We start from the raw sequence: 27109 nt of genomic DNA on the forward strand, positions 1-27109 counted from the left end.
TTCTCAGATTCTCCACCAGGTGGGGCTGTTGTGCTTGGCAGGATGTCTGGAGTAGTCTTTATCATTATTACATTACATTAAATTACATTACATTACATTACAAGTCTTTATTATAACAGCAAAATGGTGGGGCTTCCATCACATACTGTAGATTATCAATAAGGTAGGTCTGTAACCATATACAGCATCACAAATCTACAGGCTTCAATACATGTTTGTTTGGAATGTTGCCTCTTTCAAGAGAGTAATAAATTTAGGCCGGCTGGATAGCATCATTTCTACCCTCATGAGAGCAGGTTCAGGCCTTCAGCTTGCAGTCCACAGCTCCGCCACTAGGTTTCGCTGCTGTTCCTGTAGGATCCTGTAGAAGGCCAGTTTGCCTTGAGGCCCAGCTGAGCGCAGGCCCTCAAACAGGAGCCTCATTTTGTCCTGACTGGTGGCAGCAGCCTGGATGTTGGCGTAGGTCTCCTGGCCAATGACCCTCTGGGAGAAGAGCTGGTCTGCTATGGGCATCACCTCTGTGACCCTCTGGATGAGCTCCGGACGAGTCTTATCCAGAAAGGCAGCCGCCATCCAGCTGCTCACCTGCCCAGGTATCCTGCTGGGCTGCTGTGGATCCACTGGGGTCCTGCTGGGCTGCTGCTGTGGGCCTGTCAAGCACGGAAGGTAATATAGACCCAGATGAGTTGTCTACTAACACTCAAACAACCAAGGGTATGTTTCTCGACAGTGACATTGCTAACTGAGTTAGCAACTTACTTGGTTGTAATGTAATTTCTCATAGGCAACCTACTAAGTGGCTAACTGGTTGGCAATGATGCTTTCGAGAAACGGGTACCAGAACTGATTTTCCTGGTGTTGATGTCTTAAAAGGTGGCATTGGTATTGGTGGCAAAGGTCTTTTTTTAACTGTGTTTTGAAAAAACTATTAAGTCAAAACCATTAAGAGGAGTCATTTGGATGAATGGTCCTTTTGTAACCTTTGGTATTTTGAAAGGCGCTTAAAACAAAAAAAAATATTATTATCATTAGGAGGTTACGTGATAGTCTGAGTTTGTTGTGTTTGTCGCTGCAACTTTGCAGTCTACCACAAGGTGCACACACGAGGAGAATTGAGCAATAGCATAATATGGCGTTCGCGACTGAATCACTTTGCATAATGCATGGTGATGTGCTATCCCACAGGCACTGAAGCCATAGGCCTACTGGCGTCACCATCAGCCACCAAACCATTCAATGTATTATATGTAATATATAGTATGGCGCACATAAGCCTTCTTTTCTTTTCAAATTTAACATCAATAACTTTGTGAAGCTTCATATTTCTCTTCTTTAGAGATTGTAAAAATCAGAAAAAACAAAATTCAGACAAATCATCATAAACAAATATGTGCACAATAATACCAACAGCAATGCAATCCTGTAATTCCATTTAACTGCACTTTAAAAGCGCTCGATTGAATAGCTGAGGCATTTAAAGGAGCACTCCTGCCAATTTCAATGTGCCGTTGTATTGGTCATGCTACCCTTGACTTGTCAGTACCCGGTGGCGCCACATTTTTTGGCTCAGCCCTTTCCGAGATATGAGCTATTCTAATGGGGGCAACTTTTGCTTACATTAAGAAAAAAACATTTTTATTTATTCCCAGAAGCATCCAAAAGGTTAGGCAACATCAGCAGACAGATAGCAAACAGCGATACCTTTTTGGGAAAATATTTGGAGTAGGTCTACATTGATTTTTCAAAAAATGTAAACAAAAGTTTCCCTTTAAAATGGTCCAGTGCTAAAACAATTATGGGATGAAACTAAAGGCATGCTGCCAATCATCAACATGTTTCTAACAATACAGTTAACAGTGTCACCAGTATGTCCAATACGTGTATTCAGGGAAGCCAAGAAGGGGGGACAAAGGGGTCAGCTGTCCCGGGCCCAGGGAGATTGGGGGGGGGGCATAATTGTGTCCTCATTGCATTGAGTGCATTGGGTGGGGGGGACTACTAGATGACTTTGTCCTGGACCCAGCCAAAGCTGTCAGCGGCAATGGGTGTATTTGCATATTACAGTATGGTATGACCAATCACATTTGCCAATCCCACAATGACAGGTGAACCAAACACACCAAAGCTAAACAGGTGCCATAGCACTCATAAAAGACACCTCATTAGGAACACTTGATGGTTCAATTCTCTGAACTGAACACGCAAACGGTTCATGTATACATACATTGCTGGTAGTCAACTCGACGGATCTTTGCCTCCCAGATGGGCTCTCCGTTCTCTGGAGGGCTGATGACCACCAATTTAAAGTCGGCATCAAAGCTGGCAACTGGGTCCTCTATGTAAACCTCAGAGTAGTTGGAGGTGGAAAGGGGCCAGAGTTTCATCTCCTTGGGAAGGATCTCCGACTGACACAATGTACTCATACGGACACTGGCATCCAGCTGGAGTGGGGCCACGGTGCCCGGTTTGTCGATCCATACCCCCCGAGGCCTCTCTTTCTGGTGGATGGCCTGGATGTGAGCTGAGTCCTTTGGCACCAGATAGACATGGAGCGTCAAAGAAGGAGCCGCACTTGTGCAGAAGAGCAAAAGCTCACAGTGCACATGGGGAGAGAACAGATACTCCGAAACTCTCCTCCACACTACCCCCAAGAGAGAGAGGGAAGGCTGGAGAAGTCTGGTATGGTGTCGGGTCAGCTCACACACCTCCATACACACTCCGCTGTCATGGCCATGCAAGACACTCACAGCATTGTGCACAGTTGCCTCATTAGCTCTCAGACACAAGAAATGGGGCAGGTGGATCTCCTCCAGCTCTCCTGATGTGAGCTTGATGTCCATCAGAGGACCAGCTGGACTGCACTGCATGTGGGCCAACTCTTTAGCAAAGACATGCCAGTCCATGAAGCTGTACTGCAAATTGATTGGACCAGGAGATAACCAACGCAGTCCAGACAGAGAGCACTCATAGCTCCCTGCAGTAGAGCTCAGGCTGTAGGTTGCAATGCTCTTCTCTGTGGAGACCTCAGGCTCCACCAGGACCCAGTGGCCGGTGTCTGGAACTTCAGCACAGCATTCACAGCCCCTCTGTGTGTCACCACTGTGGTCATCATCATCCCTACACACACACACACACACACACACACACACACACACACACACACACACACACACACACACACACACACACACACACACACACACACACACACACACACACACACACACACACACAATTATGTTTGATACAAATGCGGTGGTCTTTTAAAGGTACACTGTGCAGAAATGGCCAAAATAGGTACTGCAACTACACTATGCTGCTCATTGAAAGTGTTGCCTTTTGCCTTTTTTGTGTATGCAAAGTGCAATTTTTCCAGTCATAATGGATACTTGGAATTTGATGGTGGTGGTAAGTATTCATGAAAAAGGCAACATTAGTGAATGGGTAGCATGAATTCTGGAAATAAACAACTAAACATATTACACAGTGTACCTTTAAATATCAATATTACATTAAACTCAGCTGATGTTGCTCTCCGGTGATAATGTACTCTTATTGATTACATTACATTGGATTAACTGACTCTTTTTATCCAAGCAACTTACAGATATTTAAAGGTTATTGGTTACAGTCCCTGGAGCAGCGGGGAGTTACGTACCTTGCTCAAGGGAATGTGGTAAGGAGTGAAAGGGTGGGATTCAAACCTGCTACCCTCTAGTCAAAAGACCATCTCCTTAACCATTAGACTACGGATGCAGAATACTCAAACCACAAATAGAGTGTGTTACCTCAGAGTGTCGAGAGAGGGCAGTTGCACTCCGGTGTCCTGCTGGGTGCTGAGTGTGAGGTGCAGCTCTGCAGCATCTGAGGAGTGAGAGCTGCTAGCGGAGGCTAATGTATCTGCTGTATGTAAGTGGGAGCTGCTAGCGGAGGCTAATGTATCTTCTGCTGAGCTGTTAGCGGAGGCTAATGTATTTGGTGTGTGTGAGTGGGAGCTGCTAGCGGAGGCTAATGTATCTGGTGTGTGTGAGTGGGAGCTGCTAGCGGAGGCTAATGTATCTGGTGTGTGTGAGTGGGAGCTGCTAGCGGTGGCTAATGTATCTGGTGTGTGTGAGTGGGAGCTGCTAGCGGAGGCTAATGTATCTGCTGCTGCTTGATTATCCTTCAGGAAGTTGTCATCAGAGAGTCTGAGGGACAAATGAAATGGCGTATACGAGTTACATTACATTATATTACATTACATTACACTTAGGGGAAGCTTTTTTTCATCCAAGGCGACTTACAAGTCTCTTTTTTTCTTACAGTTATTTACAGGGTATTGGTTATAGTCCCTGGAGCAGTGTAGGGTTTGCTGCCTTGCTCAAGGGCACCTGAGCCAGTGGAAGTGGAAGAGGAAGTGGAATTGTGGGATTCAAACTAGCAATCCTCTGATCTAAAGCCCATCTCCTTAACCACTAGGCCACGGCCGCCCACCACTAGTTACAATTCATGATATCTTCATCAAAGACAGAACTCACTGCAGACGCTGCATCAACTCTGTGCAAATCAAAACACAAATCCTTACAAGACAATGAGCTAGAAAAAGGGCCAGAACGATCTTCATAGGATATTTAAAAGGAAGAGAATATCGCACCATGCATTGACTCTCGATGTATTGTGACACAGACACGTTTCAAGTCAATACAGGTCTGGACTCCGTTTCTCGATTCTTGTCGTTGTTAACCGTCTTAAGTCGGTCTTGAGTTGGTCGTAAGTTGCTCTTGAGTTAGTCTTAAGTTGCTCTTGAGTTGATCTTAAGTTGGTCTTCAGTTGGTCTTTAGACGCAAGACCGACCGAAGTCGCGACCAACCTTTGGACGTACGTACGTACGTTCTCAGACACGAGGAAGTCTTCGGAAATGCTTGGCGTGTCTCGCCTCAGCTCGGCTGCATTGGTCGCAATCAAAGTAGGCTAGTGACGGCGTTGTAGTGACTCCTTGTAAGTTCTACATCTTTGACGCCAAGAAGGTGTTTCAATTGTTTAAAGAGACGGTTTTATTCCAGTGTTCCATCAAACTTAAAGTTTCTTCAGTTTCCAAAGTTCATCAATACATTTCCAAGTTTCCAACAAAAATACCCTCCAAAAACAACATAAAATGCGACATTGAAAACGGTTTCCTGCTGGCGTCTTTGTCTTTCCAAAAGCCTAATGCTCCATGCTCAATGCTCAAAGTGAGCTCTTTGTTCCAAAAGAAAGCTGTCTGATTATTCACCTGGGCCAATTAGGCACCCAGGTGGATCATCAGCCAGGCTACCAAATCTGAGGTGCAGGGACAAATTTACGCCAGCAGGTGTCACAATTCCAAAAACCAAATGTCAACAAACCAAAAGTCAAGTAAAAAATGAAATACCAAATCAAACACAAAAATGGCTCCTACACATCACCCCCCTTATTGCTACTGGCTAAGGACAGGTACAATAACAACCAAAATACATCCGTCATCATCATCAAAGAAAGCATTGTTTCACACAAAGCAGTCATTCAAAGTACCTCGTTAGATCGTACCATATCACAATCATACCAAAGTCATATTTACATGTCATTCTCCAACAACAAACAGACCTTTGTAATTGGTCTCTCTAAGACACTTGTTTTGGCTTCAGTGTTACTTACATACCACCCCCTTTCAATCTTTCTTGGTGTCAACAATCCTCCCCAACAGCCAAGATACCCTGGGGGAAATGAACACAGCAATTAACACATCATGATCATGAATATCATTTCTTTTTCAACTATTTCCATCGTTACTGTAAGGTTGTCATCTGGGAGTTGTGGCGAGTCTGTGGCTCTTACAGAGCGGTTCAATAGCACATTGAGCACCTTGAGGTTCTTTGGGAGTATGGGACAAAGTTTCTGATACTCTGGCAGGTCATTTTGTGTAAACGGTCACCTATAAGTCTGTTTTGAGGCAGTGGATCTACAGTAGTGTGGGTTTCCCTTTTGCAGGGTCTCCATTTCTTTTGGAAACGCTTTTGTTCAGGTACATTGCGAGATTTCATTTCCTGATCCTTTGAAACTGTTCCTTGTTGCAGGTTGTATGTCCATGCAATTTTCCACAGGTTCTCTCTTTTAGGTGTGGGCCTCTTCCAGGTAAGTTTTGTGTTCGTACATTTTGTTCCAATGGTCATTTTCTCCTTCCTTTTCCGTGGTTTCTTGTCATCAGGATCAATATCCAGAATCTCCTTTCCTTTTTGACTGAGGTTCAAGAGCACCGTCATCAGCCTCAGAATCCACGCCAATGCTCTAATGAGCTTATTCCAATTTGAATGGGACTGTATGAAGTTGTGTGTTGGTTTCTGGCTGGTTGTGGTTGCCATGACGACAACATTACTCTTCTCTTCAACGTCACCATCGTCACATGTCTGTGGGTCAATGTCAGATTCTATCCATTCAGAATTTTGCTTTTTAGGAAAGTGTGGGTCTGCACATGCATGGCTGCCTTTAAGGTCACATGTGCTCTCTTGCATTAGTCCACCGAGTACCCAACCTAGGGGGCATTTAACGGCATACGGACCATTTCCTCTACTGTTAATGACTTTCCAGGGTTCCATGAGTTTGGCAGCATTTGTTCCAATTAGCAATTCTATGTCAGCATCCAGTTGTGGCAGTTTGACTTCTTGTAAGTGTGGCCATTTCTGTACTGACTCCTGTTTGGGTATGTGCCGTTTTGACACTGGCAATTTTGGTTGCGTGTAAACGTCTGGGAGCTTATGAAAGTCGTGATCCTCCATACTACTGACCTCCAGGACACTGACTACACTACTGCTGACTACTTTCTCATGTGCCATTGTTCGCAGTAGAATTGAGCAGTTTTTTTCCACTAGTATTCAACTTACTTTTCAGGGATTCAGTGCAGAACGTGGAGGAGCTACCTGGATCTAGAAATGCGTAAGTATGTACAAATTGTTCTGAATTGACAAGTTTAACTTTCACCGGGACTATGGCTAATGTGCATTGTGACTCACTGTCCTGCAAGTGGTCCTTTTCCACAGACACCAGTGCACTTGTTGCAGGTAAGGCATGATCCGCTTGTCCGTCATCCTTTGGCTTTCCTGTGTGGATATGCAGAACAGTTGGGTGAGATAATGAACATTTGTCACAGGTCATTCTATTGGAGCATGTCTTACTCATGTGTCCCTTCTCCAAGCATCCAAAGCACATTCCATTTGTCTTAAAGAATTGTATTCTTTCATTGTTAGGTTTTCTTGCAAACAGCTGGCAGTGTTCAAATGTATGATTCTTTCCACAGAATAAACATGGTTCGTCAAATGCACTCTTGTTTGTCTTTTGTTTATGTCCAGGTGTGTCATTATTGTTGGCAGGTACATGGTCGACAGTGGTTGCAAAGCTGGATGTGGCATTGGGTTTGCTTGTCACAGTTTGTTTTGTTTTAGGGGCCCTTTGGGTATCCACTGTGCTACTTATGTCTCCAAAGACCGGGTCTAGCATTGCCCTGCATTGCTTGTCAACTAAGTCCACTAGGTCTTTGTATGTCACTTGTTGGTCTTTGTCATGTAAGGCACACACATGTCCACGCCACCTGTCTCTCAGTCTGTAGGGGAGTTTAGACACTAATTGTCTGAGGTTGGTTGAATTCTCCAATTCCTTTAGGCCATCTACATCCTGCATGGTATAGTAGCAGCTGTTTAAAAGCAGAGCATAAGACCTCAGCCCATTGCCATCTTCGGGGTTTGTGTCTGGCCAATTTAATGCCTTGGTCATGAAAGCAGATGCTATCCTGTGGCGGTTGCCAAATTGTTTTTCAAGTTGCTTTTTTGCTTCCTTGAAGCCTACCTTTGGGTCCATGTGCAAGAAACTGCTTACAAGATCTCTAGGTTGGACCTTGGTGTATTGCTGCAGGTAGTAAAGACGATCTGCCAGACTAGTTGTGTGTCTTTCTACACACTGTTCAAATGCCTTGATGAAGGTTCTGAATTCAAGTGCATCTCCATCAAAAATGGGCACATTCCTGTCTGGCAAAAAAGACAGTGTTTGCTGTTTAACAAGTAATTCTGTTATTTCTGCTTGTCTTTTCAACACATTAGCAATTTGGTTGTTGCCATCAGCAGCAGGAACAGACTGTACATGAACGGTTTGGCTTTGCGGAGTTATTGGTGTCTGCGCTGGTTGTTTGACTGGCCTCTGCGCTGTTGTGGGAATTGTGTATTCCGTTGGTGTATCATATTGATAGCCGCCAGTCAGTGAGCGCCTTTCCTCTGACTCAAGCAATGCTTTGGCCCTTGCTTCTGCTGCAGCCAACTCTGATTCCATGTCAAGTTTTTCTCTGCGCGCTTTTTTTTGGCCTCCTCAATATCCAATTCTAATTTTTCATTCAGCGCTTTACTTTTTGCTTTCAATGCTGCGCAGTCTGCCTCAGCGCGCTGCCAGTCTTCCACTACAGGCTGCGCGTCAGGCCGTCTGAACGCAACACTCCTATGTTCGCTAGGGGCTTTGCTCTTTTCCTTTTGACCAGTTTGAGATGCACTGTCCTCTGGGAGTACCAGATTTTCTTGCTCCTCTACTTCTTCCTGTAATTCTTCATGCACCTCATCACTGCTCATTGCCCATTGCGTTACGCCTTCCAGAAATGTGCTGAAACTAGTAGCTTTCGGGATAAACCAATCAACTTGATCAGCCTCTCTCTCGTATTCATCTTTCATCAAACTGTGCACTGTGGCCTGTAATTCTTTAAAGTCATTAAAGCTTCTTTCAAAAATGTCAATTTGCTTTAGCACATTTTCCTTTTCTTCTCCAGCAGTAATTAAAGTGTTAATTTCATTTTTTTCCCTTGTCAGGTATCCAAGTTTTCCTCTTCGGCTGCCTATTAACTGTATAAGTTTCCTTTCAGCTTCCATGTTCTGCTGCTCAACTAAGTTCTGTTCTTCTGTATTCGGTTCCTCTTCTACTGGCTCAGCCATTTTCAATTCAAACTCAAAAAAATGTATTCACGTTATAAAAAAGTCTTGAGTCTCAAACACAAATATTGGCCACGTTCCAAACTTAAAGCGCAAAGTCTTTGCGAGCGCGGCGGCCCGAGTGTAGTGCTTTTTATACTCACTCCACCGGTGCAAATTATTAGTGCAGTCTTTGCCTTTGTAGAGGATATCCAAACGAAAGAATGAATGAAATGTTTGCAGTCCAGTTCTGATAAAGTCAATGAATCCAATCTTCCCAAACAGGGTAGTAATTCCAGTAGGGCCTAATTCCAACGAAAAAGTTCATGAATCCATGTTCCAATCCAAACGAAAGAGCGTTTCCAAATTGTCCAATGCAGCCGTTTTCAAACTATGTAGTGACTCCTTGTAAGTTCTACATCTTTGACGCCAAGAAGGTGTTTCAATTGTTTAAAGAGACGGTTTTATTCCAGTGTTCCATCAAACTTAAAGTTTCTTCAGTTTCCAAAGTTCATCAATACATTTCCAAGTTTCCAACAAAAATACCGTCCAAAAACAACATAAAAATGCGACATTGAAAACGGTTTCCTGCTGGCGTCTTTGTCTTTCCAAAAGCCTAATGCTCCATGCTCAATGCTCAAAGTGAGCTCTTTGTTCCAAAAGAAAGCTGTCTGATTATTCACCTGGGCCAATTAGGCACCCAGGTGGATCATCAGCCAGGCTACCAAATCTGAGGTGCAGGGACAAATTTACGCCAGCAGGTGTCACAATTCCAAAAACCAAATGTCAACAAACCAAAAGTCAAGTAAAAAATGAAATACCAAATCAAACACAAAAATGGCTCCTACAGGAGTCATGATTCACGTGGCTGTCAGATACAATAATTACAACGCTATCAAAGTCCACAAATCTTTGTCAACACAACCGTGCCCTCAAAACCATCCCTCTTCGACAGCCGAAACCAAATAATGCATTACATGTCACAATGTCTTATATTTTATTCCGGTTTTGCTAAATCAATTTACGATAAGTCTTCAGTAACTTCTCTCAGAAACCGGTGGTTGGTGGATGAGTGGTTGTCATGCCTTGACGAAGGGTAATAGCAATGATTCTAGACCCGAAGGGATAAATGTATGCATGGACTTTTAAATCTCTAACATCCATAATATTTTCCTCTGAGTCCGCTTGAGTTCTAATTTTCACAATATGTTGTCGCAGTGGGAAACAAATACCCACGCGCGCACAACGTGGTCGGATTGCGCACACATTGTGAACATTTCTACTATGTCATTGTTGTCTATAGACTACGCTACACGAACTCCAACCCATCGCAACCCTGGGAAAAAAATGCAGCTTAACCCTTTAATGCATAAGCCATTGGACTCACACTAACGCATAACATGGGTCTAAATAGACCCGCATTCATTTCTAATGTATTTCTGAGCATTAATCATGTATTCTCTCACACAACTTCTAAAACCAATACATTTTATCCCATAATTCTTCTAAAAGTAATTACATAGGTGGTCCTTAATTCACAAAAGTATTTATTAAAAATGTTCTTATATTTTTATTTTACAAATAAACATGAATTTGGAATTAAATCACTAATTTCTAGACATGGATCGAAAATGACCCGCATTCATTTCTAATGGAAGTCTAAATCTTTCACTATTATAACTTCCACAATTAACCCTTTAAGCGCCACACTTTATTTTTCAAAAAAGCTGAATATTGGCATGATAAATTAAAATGACTGTGGCTTGACACTGGTAACAGATAGAGCTTGACTGTCAATTAGACAAATATTGGGGATGACCCCAAGATTATTTTGGGAGTAAATATGCATACCTAATTTGCATATTATGACGTCATATGGTGGCGGCCATTTTGAATTTTTAATAATTTTTGGAAAATATTGATAATTTTCAATAGATTATTGAATTTATTTAGCAATATTTGACATTCCATTACTATCACATAGTGCACATACACTATGGTCAAGGAAATAAGTAGTTTTAGGCAGAATATATATAATATTGTAATATTGCAATAATATAATGCAATAATATTGAAATATATAATGCAACAATTACTACTTTTGCCATGAGGGCCGAACATGTTTGTATCTGTAACCTGTAGGCCTACCTTTTTACCTTGTGAAACTTTCACAGAAAGGGTCAGCACACATATTCAATTCATATTTATGCCTATTTTTACATCTGTATAGCCTACTATGGCCTTTGGAGCAGGCGCTGTATAGGCAGTAAAATGGTTGATCATGGCACAGTCTAGCAGTGGCTTCTACAGTTTGTCACTTACATTTCACAAAACTAATGGGCAAACTGTCAACATAATGGGTATGAAATCACAAGTATCATGTCCATAGTATTGTGTCCAACGTAATTAGGCTACGTTATAGCCTGACACCTGAAGCCGATCAGGAACACAATCCCCGCCCCCTCGCGTGGAGAGCGCAGCGCCCTTCCACCCTCTCTCCCGTTTGAGGGAAATATATCGCCACCTCTTTCGTCTCTATTTGCTGTTTTACTGATTTGTATAACTCTTACAAAGACAGTCAAAACGCTGTAACCAGTCTGATTATCAACAACGAGTCTAAAACATTCATGTTTTAGGGTTGCCTATGCGTCTTCTTTTCACCGTGCGTTCTATTACCAAAACCTCTCCATACGGAGATATGGCCACGTTCGCCGCTGCCATCCACCCAGTAGAAGTCAGAAAGAGGGACAGAATGAGTGCGTGTGTGCTGCTTGGTGAACAGTGTTTGTCTGATCCCAGGATTATTGCGTTTGCGTCCGGATAGGTGGCTACCCGCATAACCGGGGCTGAATGGAGGGAGCCCAAGCTAACATACCAGACCCACTTCTCTCACCCCTAATTCCTCCACCAATACCTGTATGGACACTACGACTGCATTCGCCACTACCACCGACTCCTTTGAGATCGGATAAAGTCACCGAATGAGTGTCAATGTGTGTGTGTGCTTAGAGAACATCCTTGCTTCGCATGTCGGCATCACTGCCTTTGGAAGTTTCGCCACGGTAAACAAAGAGTGCTCGTCCGATCATTATCCTCCTCGTGAGATAAAAACTGTCCTTCGGAGTCAGAATAGTCAAATAACATGCCCAGAACTTCACCACGATTCAACTTCTCACTAGCCATGATGAAATAGCTCGCTGATAGTTCACTGATAACAACACAAATCCAACTCGTACGCCTCGAGTCAAAGACGCAAAGTGGCTACTTCCGCATTTTGTTGTCGCGTCACTTGTCGCGTCTTTTACTGCTTCATCAAAGACTCTGTGAACTACAAAATGACGCAATCGTAGTCTTGTTTGAAAGGGTAGCATGTCTGCCAACTACTGGTAGGGAGGATGAACTCTATTAAGACCGCTGGTTTGATCTACATGCGCTTTTGTTCATGATGACGCACCGTCGCAATTCTGCGACTTTGGCGCTTAAAGGGTTAATGTATTTTAATAGCTAATGGATTAAAAGTTGTGATTTAGGCTGTTTTTAATGCACAAAATGGGTGTTATTTTTTGTATCTTATATAAATAAACACACAAATAATTTCCCCCATTATTCCAGACATAGCCTAAGTCTGAAGTGTTTCACGTTAGGAATAGGAGCTAATATATTTAAAAGGATTCCAGTCAGGAACAAATAAACTGCAGACCGTTTTTGACCACTGTTGACCACTGCTGACCTATTGGATTTAAGCATTCCAGGTCATGCATATTTGTATAATAAGAGACGGTGTGATCGGAGGAGCTCAATAGCCTATATCAGGGCATAATTAATGTGCATAATTATTAGGTAACTTTGCTTCTAAAGACAGCTAACAAACTCCAAAAATACTATAAACAATTTTGATGTCTTCCAGAGGGGTGTGGCTGTCTTGAAATATTGGTCACATCCGTCTAAAGCACTGTTACAAAGCCATCAGTGTCACATGACATGATCTCACAAAGTCACTGCCAGATTGAGAAGAATTGAAGATGAAACTACCACACAACTATTACCTGCAGTGCTGTTATATTCCAGAACTGAAACCTACTTTGAGTGTCCACAATAACATTGTATTCAGCACTCAGAGACATGGCCAAGGTAAAACAGACTGAAACCTGAAGACCACTTAGTACACTTAGATGAGTTCCTGAGTTCCACTCAAATGCCAGCAAAGTACAGCATAAGTACTATGGTCTTCGTAGAAGATGCAAATGTCTTCCTCTCAATGATCCAGCTATGAGCTCATCCACCCTGTCTGTCAAGAGTCACTTTCCCAAGTCCATAATAGGCCTAACTTTGAAAACTCTGTCCCCAGATATTTTTGACCCAGTCTTGACTTAATTAACTTGTCTGGTGTCATCCCTTCTTACCTTGGCCATATCTCTGAGTGCTCAATGCCCTGTTCTTCTGGACACTCGGTGTAGGTTTCTGTTGTGTAATATTATAGGACTGCAGGGTAATACTTTTTTTGTAGTTCCACCTTAAATTCTTCTCAATTTTTGGCAGTGACATTTCTTACGAGACTGATGACTTTGTAATGGTGCATTTCATAATTCTGTGGTAAAGTGACTAACGTCTTGCCAATTTCAAGACAGCCACATCCCTCTAGAAGACTTCAAAATTGTTTATCGACTTTTCAGAGTTTGTTAGATCTATTTTGTGGCCCATTTTCCAAGACAATTACGTTGCCTAATAATTGTGCACACCTGATATAAGGTGTTGGGCACCTTCGACCACAGCCCCATATTTTTTATACAAAAATGCATGGCCTGGAATGCTTAAATCCAATAGGTTTTCAAGTTCATATAGATTCCTGTTGGAAAATAAGCATATCAAAAGACAATATGGTCAAAAACATGTTTGCCTAATAATTCTGCACACAGTGTATATAAAAATGATCCATGTGTGTTTTTGACCCATATGTGTAAATATCATATAATTGTATAAAAATATGTCTATTTCAAAGAATAACCATAAAGTATTTGAATTAAGTATTACTGTTGGGAGTTAATACTCTATATATAACAAAAAAATGTTTTTTTAGTAAAATAATCAAAATCCTTTTTCAATATGGCTAAGAGACATTAAGCTTGTGATGAAATTACATAGGAAATGAATGCGGGTCTATTTAGACCCATGTGTCTAAATATCATATAGTTATATAAAATGACTTCTATATCAAAGAATAACCATCAAGTATTTAAAATAAGTATTGATGTTGGGAGTTAATACTCCATAAATGATAAAAAGTTGGACTTTTAGTAAAATAATCAAAATCCTTTTTCAATATGGCTGAGAGACATTAAGCTGGTGATGAAATTACATAGGAAATGAATGCGGGTCTTTTTAGACCCATGTTATGCGTTAAAGGGGTAGTCACCAAAAAAGTGTTTTCACGTAAAAAGTTATGATGCATAAAAATAAATTAAGTCATCTAAGGGACAAAAACAAGTCAATGTAGGAATTCATGGAGTGCTGAGTAAGAAAATTGTATTTTTACAAAGATATAGACATTTTAAACTCAGCCGGGTCTATTTAGACCCATGTTATGCGTTAAAGGGTTAATGAAATAATGTGAGGATAGCCTACTCTGAAAGGCATGCGACATCACATTGGGATCATTTGAATCATTGCACATTTACTTAATGCGGCCCGCTGTCATATGCGCGAGGCAGAGGGTTGAGAATATGGACACACACACACACACGCACACACGCACACGCACAAACACACACACACACACTTGTCGCGCTGTCTTTGGGTCTCTGTTGTGGGTCAAATATATGTCTAACCGTTGTTACCCATATCTCTAACTTGAAGTGACTCAAGGTGCTTGCTGGAGAAAGCTCAGCCTTACTGTAGTTGATCAGATGTAGGCTATTTTTTTAAGCTTAAACTCTGCAAACCCCAAGGGATGCCTTCGGGCTGGCCTCTGACACTGCCAACACCCAAACGCATGTAGAAGAACTCTAAGTGCGAGACAACAGCGAGGTCCTTCCCCACACAGAGTGGACAGTTCAATGATGTTTGAAAGGATAACTGACAGGAATCGATCATTCTAAAATATATATTTGGTTGTTTATGTCGTCTTCCTGCCTGCACGCCCTTACGCGCAAAATAGGCTACAAGAAAAATAATTGCCATTATGACCTTTACGCGTAAAGATGTGCAGGAAGGGATGATGCATGGAGGGTACGTCAAACACAGTACACATGACATTGATGTGGATTTTCATAGAGAAATACAAAAGCATAAATACAAAAGCATATTTCATAGAGAAATACAAAATAAGTGAAAGAAGTGAAAGCCCATTGGGAAACTCCAACTCCCATTGTCATTGTGACACAGCACTCCACAGCACACAAGTGAACACTGCACACTGCACACAACGAAATTGCATTTATGCCTCACCCGTGCAAGGGGGCAGCCCTCAGTGGCGCCCCATGGGGAGCAGTGCGGTGGGACGGTACCATGCTCAGGGTACCTCAGTCATGGAGGAGGATGGGGGAGAGCACTGGTTGATTACTCCCCCCACCAACCTGGCGGGTCGGGAGTCGAACCGGCAACCTCTGGGATGCAAGTCTGACGCCCTAACCGCTCACCCATGAAAATCATAGTAAGAGTATGTTTTTGAGGGCCTGGTTGGGCCCCTCACTGGCGCACAAACACATCTGGGCATGGGGGATGGTAATACTGGGAATACTGGTGGTAATACTGGGGAAGGGGGGAAGGTTTGCGGACCAGAGACAGTGACACCCGACACTAACAATATCCTTATTTGGGCATCGGCCAAAACCAGGGCTCCACTTTTGGGGTATATAGCCTTTTGTCCAAGGCAGAAGGGACACACAATCTGGACAAGCACGACGGCTTGGGGTTCTAGAGGAGACTGATCAGTTTCCCTGGTGTCATGATGCAGCTCGGGTCAGTAGGTCTTCTGCTCTTTGACTGTTTTTCATTGTACTTGTGTGGCAGAGAGCGGAATAAATGTTGTACTCCCTTTCACATAGATTTTTTGAGTAAGGTTGATTATTTCTGGTATTTAGATATTCGGTGGGATTCATTTTCCACAACATAATGGTGGCCAGTACGGGGACAGTTGACTGTGGTTATTGTTGTTAGGGTGCCTTCCATTTTCTCGGAGCAGCAAACCCTCTGGCCGGCGCCACAAAAAAAGTGAACTTTTGTTCTGATAATTCGGAAAGTGCCAGCGAGGTGGGCTGCTCTGATCAGGGTGGGTGCTTCATGCAACATGACCTCATGCTGTTCCGAACAAGGTTTAAATTGTGAAGGGAGTAATATGGCCCGAGCTGCTATCATCACTGGGTGTGTGTGGACAAGGCGGGTCCTTGTTGTTTTGTGTCTGCTTGTTTGTTTGTTTGTTTGTTTGTTTGTTGAGTGCTCGGGTAATGGGGGGTGTTATTTTGCGGCGTTTACCGCGTTGTTTGTTATTTTGCAGGGTTTGCCGCACAAGTTTTTATTTTGCGGTTCTACCGTGTAAGTTTTCTCAGGTCGTGGCCGTGTACCCACGGAATTAAATTAAATTGCTCGTTATAAACGTGGTCGTTCAGGTCTTGCCCGTATAAGCATGGTAATCAATTTAATTTGGCAGTTTAACTGCGGTTTGGAGTACTCTGGTTATTTATTGTAGTAAGGTACCGCTGAGTGGGGGTGTGTGGCCCGGGCCAAGACGGTGTGTGAGGGTGTGTGTGTGTGCGTGTGTGAACTAACCCTACTTACCACTAACCGTGTGTTTGGAAAAAGTGTTGGATGTGTGTTATTGACGGGACCGGTGTGAATGAACTGTGACTGACGTTGTGACTGAGGGTAATGCCCTCTGAGGAGTAGGAGTAAGATGTAGTAATGGTGATGTTTCACCACGAGTAATGGTAAAGAAGTAATGGTGAAGTTTATGGTGTATTATGAGATGTAAAAGTGCATTTGTTTTGTGCCCGTGAGTGGGCCAGCTTGGGTGGCAGGCTTGTCCCATTTCCTTTGTCAGGAGCATACAGCATAAGGCCGAGCGAATTTAGTCTCTTTGTATCACCTGCTTTCTACCCTTCTGGTTAATTAATATAAAATTCCCAGCCAGTACTTGGCGTTCTGTGTAATGTTAAAACATAAGGCTAATCTTGCCAGTCGACATGGGAAGGTGTCTATAAATCTTTCCCTGGTCTTTTGCCGTCCCCCCACATACTCCCCACAGCACCCTCCCGCAGCTCTCTCTTTCTTTCTCTCTCTCTCTCTCTGCGAAACATGACACCGGCCACTCCGTGGTCCGTCTTGTGTTTTCTTTGCTCCGTCCATCATGAGATCTCCTTACTGGTAAGTATAATGCTCTTTATATTCCTTCGCATTCCTAGGGAGGCTTCTACCTCTCCCTACTCCTTCACCCATGTGACGGGTCACACAGGCACCGTCACTGCAGCTGGGTGCTGCAATCATTGAGACTCTTTAATGAGCATTGCGTTATGAACAATTGTTTGCCTGCACGTTATTTTTGAAACATATTTTGGGGTTTACCGTTCAGCATTATGCCATGACTCATTTCATTCACCAGCCAGTTCAGTAATTACTCTCCTGTAGTCCCAAGTGTACACGTTGAACATCAAACACTGCAGTGAGTTGTAAAACGCTAGCGTCACATTGTTTACCTCAACCCTTTACAGTTTACTAAACATTTCACCAGTTCTACACGTTGTGTTTTCAGTTGCAATAATCACGCAAGGCATTGTTATTAATAACTTTGAGTTTATTTACCTTTAAGTTTAACAACAGTTTTGAGTTAAGTGCAAACATTTCAGCTTACCAGCGAGTAGCGTCTTCTCCAGTCTCTAAAAGAGTCTGTACTGTTTTGCGCTGATTTAAAAGTCCTTTGATCTTCCGGTTTGCAGGACGCAAACCGGAACAATGTTTTAACTTCTTCATTTAGGCTGCAATCTTTGTACTGGCTATGCCAAATGTTAGCAAATGTGTTTTAAATAATTACTCTGTCGTTGTCATGTATGCATGATGTAGTATTAAGCTGTTTAGAGCGTTAATTGTGTATTTCTCCTAGAGCACCCCTGTAATGTTGGCGTGCATTGGTAGGCTCCAGTTCTAGTCACGTGACAGGGCTCTTCAAAGGGGGGTTCTCTCAGTTGCTCTGGAGAGCTGCTTCTGAATAGACGTGAGTCTATAGCTCTCAGAGGTATTTTGAATTTTGATTTATGCTAGCTAGATATTTTGTTGTTTTGCATTTTGACTGACTTTTGAAGTCATTTGAATTTTGTTGTTTTGGTTCTCATGCCAATTTTTGTTTGTACATATTTTTTCCAGTTCTTTATTTTGTAATTTAGTTCCTTATTATTTACCTTTGTTTATTTTCTGCCTCTGAGGCCTTTATTGGGTTACAAAAATAAAAACCCATCGTCTGCAACACCTTGTTCTTGTCTTCCTGAGTGCATTCCACCTGCTCTAAAGGCCACTGGGCTACGCTATCCTCAACACCCCTATTAGACTTGTTATTGTAAGGAGATGCAAGTCCATAGACTAAAGCATTGAATATGCAAGTGCTTGACATGCGAGATGTCTGTTTTCCCCACAACTCTACTTGCTAAGGGTGGGGTCAAACCCCCTCCGCCATAGAGCAATCCTTACCAACTAAGGCCCCATAACGATAGTTATAATGAATAACAATGATATAAATGATGTTTAGAGATGCAATAGGTTAGGTTACTATAATGCAGTTCTTCCCTAAAGTAAAATTGATTCGCTTGTTTTTGGTTGATTGTGATGTGCATAGGTTAATGATCTTAATATATATTGGTTATTAATTTTGCCATGCTTTCCCTTGCAAGTTGCTGGGGGTCTCCGGCCCCAACTTTGAAAAATGAATGCCTTAGAGGCGAATGAATCAACCCAAACGGGGCACTTGGGGTCCTGCTGGTTGAAAACTGCGGACCAGTGTCGTGTTATTACAAGAACCCCCAGACACGGTTCCTAATCACTTCCAGGTGGTGGTGAGAACGGGGGTGGGTCACGCTAGAGATGGGCCCCTACTGGGGTAGGCCCATGTAATGTACTGCTTTGTTATTATGATGATGATGATGATGATTATTATTAGTATTAGTATTATTATTAGATGACAATACAATATAGGCTTAGGTCACTCTATGACCAACATGGTCCTGATCATTTAGAATGCATGTGATGGCTTAATAATGCTCCGACATGCCCCCTCCGACGGTACACACATCTCCCTTGGGCAAAAGAAGGTGCCTAGCACACCAGCCCTGTGGGAGGCAACCCCCACATTCCTCCTCCTCCCCTCTCCCTCCGAATTGGTAACATGACCCGTGTACAATTGGAGGATGAGGCCTCCCATCTCCTCACAATGCAGGACAGGACTTCTGCCCGCTTGCCCCCAGTGCTATGGCGCAGAAAAACACCGGCATACCCCCTGATACTAGACTTTACTCCACCTACCGCATGCTGTTATGAGCCACGCATGGGATGTGGCAAACAATCCAATAAATGAATAGACATGCACCGATACCGTTGATGAGTAGGCTACGGTTCTCACAGTGCTTATATTACGGTACCGATGTTGATACCCCATGTTTAGGATAGTCGGATATTACTAAGATATTTTACTAGCTATTATTGTTTATATATTTGCATGAACATCTCTGCAACATTCTTGCAAATTAACTAGAGAATTAACTTGACTGTTAGAAGTCAAGAAAGATTTGTAACAGTTACAAAAGGACTGATTGTGTATTGGGAGAGTAACGAGCAGAGTGACCAAACAGACCGGCGCACAGCGCACCAGATGTCCCATATTAGACAACTCAGTGGGACGACCTCTCACAGGGTCATTGTTTGTTTTTATGCAGGAAATATAATTAAGTGAAACAGTGAGGTTTTGTCTGCATCCACAAGTTTCTAGTGGACTGCCTAACCCGAATGTGACAAAAAGTGGATGGATCTAGTTGCATTTGTCATTTTAACCGTCTTGTGCAAATTGACCATGTTAGATCCATTATAGTGATTGTATATGGACAGGACAACTTCTTGCCCTCGCCATTATTCTGTGATGTTGCATGTTGTTAGGATAACGCAAAAATAAGTTAGGTAAAATTAGGACATTGCCTTGAAAATGTGTTGTCTAGGCTGCCGTGGAGTGATACTCATATCTTACTTTAAGCCATTTGGATGACGTAACTAATTTGATAGGCCTACATGTATTTGTAGTAAAATTTTATATCGCCAACAGACATTTTAGGGGTGGGCGCGGCAGATTATAATAATGACCGGAGAGATGGAGGTTAAGAAACATACAGAAGTCTCAAGAACACATCTCCGACATCTTGGGGAACAATTCCCCTTGTAACTTCTCTCCTCCCACAGGAAATCCTTTGTTGTTTGTTTCTTCTAGTGGTTCCTTGGGAAGGGTTGTCATGAGTCATCACCCTCTTCCTAGCCACTTTAGCCGTGATTAACCTCTGACCTTTGACAGTCACTGAGTCTGCAGCTGTTTCTGAATTTCACCATCCTTAAGTTATGAGACATTAAATACATGCTATTATAAACAGAGCTCTTTTGTCTCGGTCGCCAGCTGCACACGTCTGGCCTAAATGTACGCGAGACTAGTATATTGATTATCTGGGTTAGTAACCTAGCCCAACAGTGCCTTTCCACACATGAATATGCACGACAGGCAACAACACTCAGCAACTAAACAGAAGCCCTGTGCCATAAGAAAAAACAGATAAACCACTGAGTGCATTACATGCTCCCGGCCCAGAGTGGGACTTAGATCGATGTGTGCAGGCAAGTGTGAGTGTATATGGGTGTGTGCGAGAATGTGCATGCATGTGTGTTTGCCGGTGGCGCATATTACAAATGCAATTCAAGGTGTCAACAGGGTCTCATGTCCATATAGTGCCCAATATATTGAAACATTACAAGAGAACTTATCTCTTGTGCTCATTTTATCTCTCATTTTATGCTAATCTGCATGTAGATTTAAACCATTTTGTTTTATGCCATCCCCGTTGTAGTTTGCATCCCCTAGTCTGTAGTCTGCATCCCCTGCAGTCTGTATCCCCTATGCATATTTCCCGGCGCTTTATTTCACTGCGATTGATGGTCAAAGACTGAGTAAAATTACACAGAAGCCTACAAAGCCCAATTCCTAATTTAAATAATATAGTGGAAGCCATGCAGTACAAGTGGCCTTTCTTATTCTGATATCTTATGTATCAGACCTAGTAACAGTCAACACCCCCTCCAGGCCAGGTCAGGAGAACAAACTCTCCTCGCTATGCCAAGCTTCAGGCTGAGAACCCCAGGAGACAGAGCATGTGCAGTAGAAATAAGCCCCAAACTTGGAAGGACCTGCCACTCCGCCCGTCCCCCTCCTGGCTGCTACCAAACTAATCTCAAAACTCACTTTTACGCAATAGCTTTCCCACCTGTGTGATCTCGATATGTACCCTTTTTGTTTCTATTTTTCTATTTTCTTTTTCTTTCTGAACTGGGTCAGCCCTTTGTCATGTAGGGTACAGTAATAGATGTGCCTGCGCAAGTACTATGTGAGGTACGGTAATCAGATCCTTCACCCCCTTAGCGTTGAGAATAATATTTTAGGAAACTGTCATTTTATGCTCTGCCCTAGTAACTTATCCCCTAGTTATACATTACTCTCACAATTATGCTAGGTCACCTTTTTCCTACATGCTCAGTTTTTAGATCGTACTGATGGTGACTATTCCTCTTTTACTGTCAGGTTAACTTTATTTGTACTGTGGTCTCACAGTAGGCCTATCTGTGGTGTATGAGATCTTTCAATTCCTTTTACTAGCATTTGGACAGTTAATTAATGCCTTAGCGTGACATAAAGTAAAATGTTTGTTATGGGCAGCTTTGCTGTCTGTTTGTCTGTGTTTGTCTCAATGTGTCCGTCTGTTTGTAAGGGTAAATGCCATCAGCATGAATGTGTTTTGTGTGCGACACCCCGGTTGAGTGAGTTTGAATGAGTGCAGATATTGTGTGTCTGAGCTGTGAGTGCTTCACTGTGTCCAGTGAGGTCATATTCTTTGTGTGTGAAGTGTGTCGAAGGAAGGACAGTCTACGTTGGCGTGAACCTCCAGAATGGCGAAGGGACATTTGACTGTCTTAACGGAAAAAAAAGAACATGTTCAGTTACTGCAAATTTACCATTGAGCACCGGTTTTTATTCTGTCACATAGAGAAGGCCTACGTCAACCTGAAGGGTTGTCATTATATCCTTTAATTTTATTTCACACCTTTTATTTCACAATTAATTGCTTTGGTTTGTGAGAACTCAGCTGTCAACTTGTATGCTCAAGTGTCAAATATGCAATTTCGAACAATTCGGCTTAGCGACTTTTACATTACATTACATTATATTACATTGCATTTGGCAGACGCTTTATAACCAAAGCGACTTACTTTTACAAGTTTCAATAGTCTAATGGTTTAAGTTTTGGATACTGATTATTTCAAAAGTTACCTTTACTGAAGGTAGGCTACTTTATTTTTCCTCCCCCTTCTTTTCTTTTAGCCCATTAACCCTATTAGTCTACTTGCCAGCCCATAGGGCCCTATAGTGAACCCGGAAATGTTTGGTACCCCAAAGTTTTTTGATGGAAATGTATAGTATAGGTCCCCAGTACATAGAAACTGCCAGATGCTACTTTGTAAATGTTGAGCAATTTTTTTTATTAGCATAATTAGCATAAATTAACCTAATCGCCTTTATGGCCTTATTACAGGATCAGTTTCACCTATCTACACAATCTTGGTGTGGTTTGGGGGGTTTTGGAGGATGCTGAATTCATTTGTGACATTTTTAAATGCCTGTCAGATTCAAAATGCCTCTTAATGTCAAGGGTAGACACATTTTATGCCTTTATCAGCTGATTTTGGCAACGTTTTTGGGTAATTTACATACCATAAACCTTACTTATTTCAATTATTTCTACCCATGGCCCTACTATATAAAGTAGATGAGCTACATCTATTGCCAAAGACATAGAATTAAGGTAGAGACTTGAGGTGCTGTAGTACAGCGGATGTGGAAAGTGACTGAGGTTTTTATTTTCAGGAGTTTATTTTATGCAATCATATATGAAACATTTCATGGTTTGTGCTAACTTCAGTTGGGTGTTTTAGTTTGAGGATCACTTGGGTTTTTTCTCACTTTTTGGAGGGGGGGGGGCACTATTGTATGTTATTGTGGCACTATTGCATGTGTATTTTTATTAGCATAATTAGCATAAATTAGTATAAGCGCCCTTATAGCCTTATTACATGATCCGTTTGATCAATCTACTCAATCCTGGTGTGGTTTTGGGCGTTTTGGAGGATGCTGAAGTCACTAGTGACTTTTATAAAATGCCTGCCAGGTTCACAATTCCAGTCCATATCAAGGGGGGGGGGACTTGATAAGCTGATTTTGGCAATATATTTGGTGAAATACACACTTAGTTTTCACCAAATGTAGAGATTAGAGAATAGAATGAATAGATAATAGATGATAATGCAGGTCAAGTGCCATTCAAAATGTGTAAAGCCACTGTACAGAAAAAAATAATCACAATAAGAGAAAAAGCAAATTAAACTAAAAGAATAAAATAACAATAAACTAAACCAAGAGAGTAAAGGTAAAGCCCCTTTGATGCCTACATATGATATGTAGACATATATCAATTACAACAGTAAGAACACATACAACACAATTACTCACAACTTGGGCTGGTTGCTATGCTAGCCAGCATCCGTAACTATGACACTGTATACATAGCTTCTCTACAGAGCCATCATCATCATCATCTGTTATGGTCTCTTCTGCATACCAAGCAGGTGTGATCCAACTTGCATTAGGGTGCTGACCAGACAATGTTGTTGAAAGAGCCAATTCTGTGAACTATGAACGCTGGGGTGATGAAGCAATCTACCCATAGCCGGTCCATGAGCCAGGCCTGATTTAAGATTGAGGTCATACCTCCATATGCAGTCCCTATGAGCTCCTCCAGGCCAGTTAAATTAATCATATGACCGAATGAGCCAATGAATGACAGGAGGGTCTGCATCATCCCAGGTCTCTGTATGACTGATCATTGTTGTGGATCACGACATTTGATCTGACAGACAATCATGTACAGCTTCATTTCAAAAATGCCTGTATGTTACGGTAGCTCATGCCAAGGTTCTTAAGTGAGTATCTAGGTAGGCATGAAATGGTACTAATAACTATATGTCCTTGCTGACTTGAAATGTCCTGAGTTTACGGAGTAGGTGAAGTAGGTTTTTTAAATATCAAGTCCACGTGCTGTGAGAAAGACAGGGAGGTGTCCATTTTGGTGCCTACCTAAAAACTTCCACTTACTCCACTGTCTGCCCTTGGATGGAGAGTGGCTGGAACAGAGTTGATGTCTTGTCTCTGCCCCCAGCTCCTTTGTCTTTGAGACATTCAGCTCAAAGGAAAGTTCTACAAAAGTTTGGCGCTGGTTGTCAACTACCTCCAGGTAACGATTTGGAGCATCAAGGACAGACATATTTGCCACCAAGTCAATGTCATGAGCATATTTACCCCATTGAAAAATACTTGCTGTGGTAATTCTATAATTACTTTGTTTATTGTTATTTTATTATTTGAGTTTAATTTGCTTTTTCTCTTATTGTGATTATTTTTTTCTGTACAGTGGCTTTGCACATTTTGAATGGCACTTGACCTGCATTATCATCTATTATCTATTCATTCTATTCTCTACATTTGGTGAAAAATAGGTGTGTATTTCACCAAATATATTGCCAAAATCAGCTTATCAAGTCCCCCCCTTGATATGGACTGGAATTGTGAACCTGGCAGGCATTTTATAAAAGTCACTAGTGACTTCAGCATCCTCCAAAACCCCCAAAACCACACCAGGATTGAGTAGATTGGTCAAACTGATCATGTAATAAGGCCATAAGGGCGCTTGTGTTAATTTATGCTAATTATGTTAATAAAAGTACACATGCAATAGTGCCACAACAACATACGTTTGTACAATAGTGCCCCGCCCCCCCTCCAAAAAGTGAGAAAAAACCCAAGTGATCCTCAAACTAAAACACCTAACTGAAGTTAGCACAAACCATGAAATGTTTCATATATGATTGCATAAAATAAACTCTTGAAAATAAGAACCTCACTCATTTTCCACATCCACTGTACCACAGCACTTCACGTCTCTACCTTAATTCTATGTCTTTGGCAATAGATGTAGCTCATCTACTTCATATTGTAGGGCCATGGGTAGAAATAATTGAAATAAGTAAGGTTTATGGTATGTAAATTACCCAAAAACGTTGCCAAAATCAGCTGATAAAGGCATAAAATGTGTCTACCCTTGACATTAAGAGGCATTTTGAATCTGACAGGCATTTAAAAATGTCACAAATGAATTCAGCATCCTCCAAAACCCCCAAAACCACACCAAGATTGTGTAGATAGGTGAAACTGATCCTGTAATAAGGCCATAAAGACGATTATGTTAATTTATGCTAATTATGCTAATAAAAAAAATTGCTCAACATTTACAAAGTAGCATCCGGCAGTTTCTATGTACTGGGGACCTATACTATACATTTCCATCAAAAAACTTTGGGGTACCAAACATTTCCGGGTCCCCTATCCTGGCAAGTAGACTATATCCAGACCGGGGGGGGGCTAAAAGTGCCCGCACCAACTTTGATGTCGTATAACTCCTGAATGACTAAAGCTATGACTACGAAACTTTGTGACTTTTCCTAAAATGAAGTTGGCTACAGTGTGATACCAAAAGATTAAGTTTATCATTTTTATTGTTGCCATGGCAACGGTTTTCTGACAGGTATGCATGACCAAAAATCACTGATCTAAGTCTCGTCATCATCACTTTTCATATTTTTTACATTTTCATTAGCATCAGACACCCTTGTGAACATTTGAAGTGGTCTGAAGCACATAATAACCGAAATTGATGTGCATTACCCAAGTTAGATGGAAAATACATTAAGATGACATTTTGGGCAATAAAATCAGGAAATGACGTCATAATGATGTCATAATATCCAATAATGACACGAAACTGATGTCATTCATAGATCTTTGGCTGAAGATCATCCCCTCCAAGTTTGGTGGTCATACGCCATTCGGTTCCTAAGTTATGAGGGGGGGGTCAAAAGAGCCCCCCCCCGGTCCAAGGAATGCCAAAAAAGCCCGGTCTGGATAGGGTTAAGACGCGGCGGTATTGAAGTGTTGATGACACTTCTTGCAGACATTCTTACAGACACTGTTATTTCCGGTTTGTTGTGTTATTTCAAATTTGTGATTTAGTTGTTTATTGTATTTGTCAGTTTTCTCTCCGTATGGGTTTTGTTTTGTTTCACCGATGGTTTATAGTTATGTCAATGTCCTGGAATGGGTGAGATATAACCTTGCATCTTATATACTCTTTTTTGTTTCAATTATGATGAGCAGTTCTGCCTTATTTCCATTGCTTTCAAAAGTGTTTATGTGCCAGAGCTTCAAGCCCAGACATCCTCTGCCCCATGGAAGGAATTCATGGGCGTCTTCTCCCAGAGCCGGCCCCCACCATCCCGGCCGACACAGACAGCAGGGTGTGGCAAGCTGTAGGCCTATTGGTGGATCCGTGGCCCCCGTACAAAACATGCTGAGGCTCCTATATGAACATCAATCTTTCTCTCTCCCTATCTCCCTTTTGACATCACATCTCCCTCTCTCTCCCATCTCTCTCCCTATTGACACCAAGGCCGTCTGGTCTGTCCCTTGCCTACAGTACGACGCCTCCGGTGCGCTTCAGCATCGCTGCTTCACCGGGCGACAGTGCCTGGTACAGTGCCCCACATCAGAAGAAGATGGACACAACACACTCCACCTGTGTGTGTGTTCCTTGTATGTTTACCTAAGTCGGGGAAGGCCCTGGCTGCAGCATCACGGCATAATATGCTTCTCAGAACTGCCTGCAACTCTGCACTGCGTGCAGAACCTGAACCTTTTTTGTGTTTGCAGTCCGTCACACTCATAGGGGGTCTGCGCGGGGTGCAACGTGCTCTGCCGCGGTGGGCCCCTCGGCTGCCATCGGACCAGT

General features: G+C 42.3%; 1 protein-coding gene across 1 annotated transcript; it reads right to left on the reverse strand.

Annotated features, from left to right (window-relative positions):
- Window positions 1–306: 306 nt before the first annotated feature.
- Window positions 307–3166, reverse strand: LOC134442074 (NACHT, LRR and PYD domains-containing protein 1 homolog). The gene is made up of 2 exons (XM_063192401.1): window positions 2225–3166; window positions 307–650 (listed from the first exon to the last, which is right to left on the reverse strand). Exons 1-2 carry the CDS (start codon window positions 2901–2903, stop codon window positions 307–309), a joined length of 1023 nt encoding a protein of 340 aa, XP_063048471.1. The 5' UTR covers window positions 2904–3166.
- Between the last annotated feature and the right edge of the window lie 23943 nt (window positions 3167–27109).

The sequence above is a fragment of the Engraulis encrasicolus genome, unplaced genomic scaffold (assembly GCF_034702125.1).
Source record: "Engraulis encrasicolus isolate BLACKSEA-1 unplaced genomic scaffold, IST_EnEncr_1.0 scaffold_112_np1212, whole genome shotgun sequence".
NCBI lineage: Eukaryota > Metazoa > Chordata > Actinopteri > Clupeiformes > Engraulidae > Engraulis > Engraulis encrasicolus.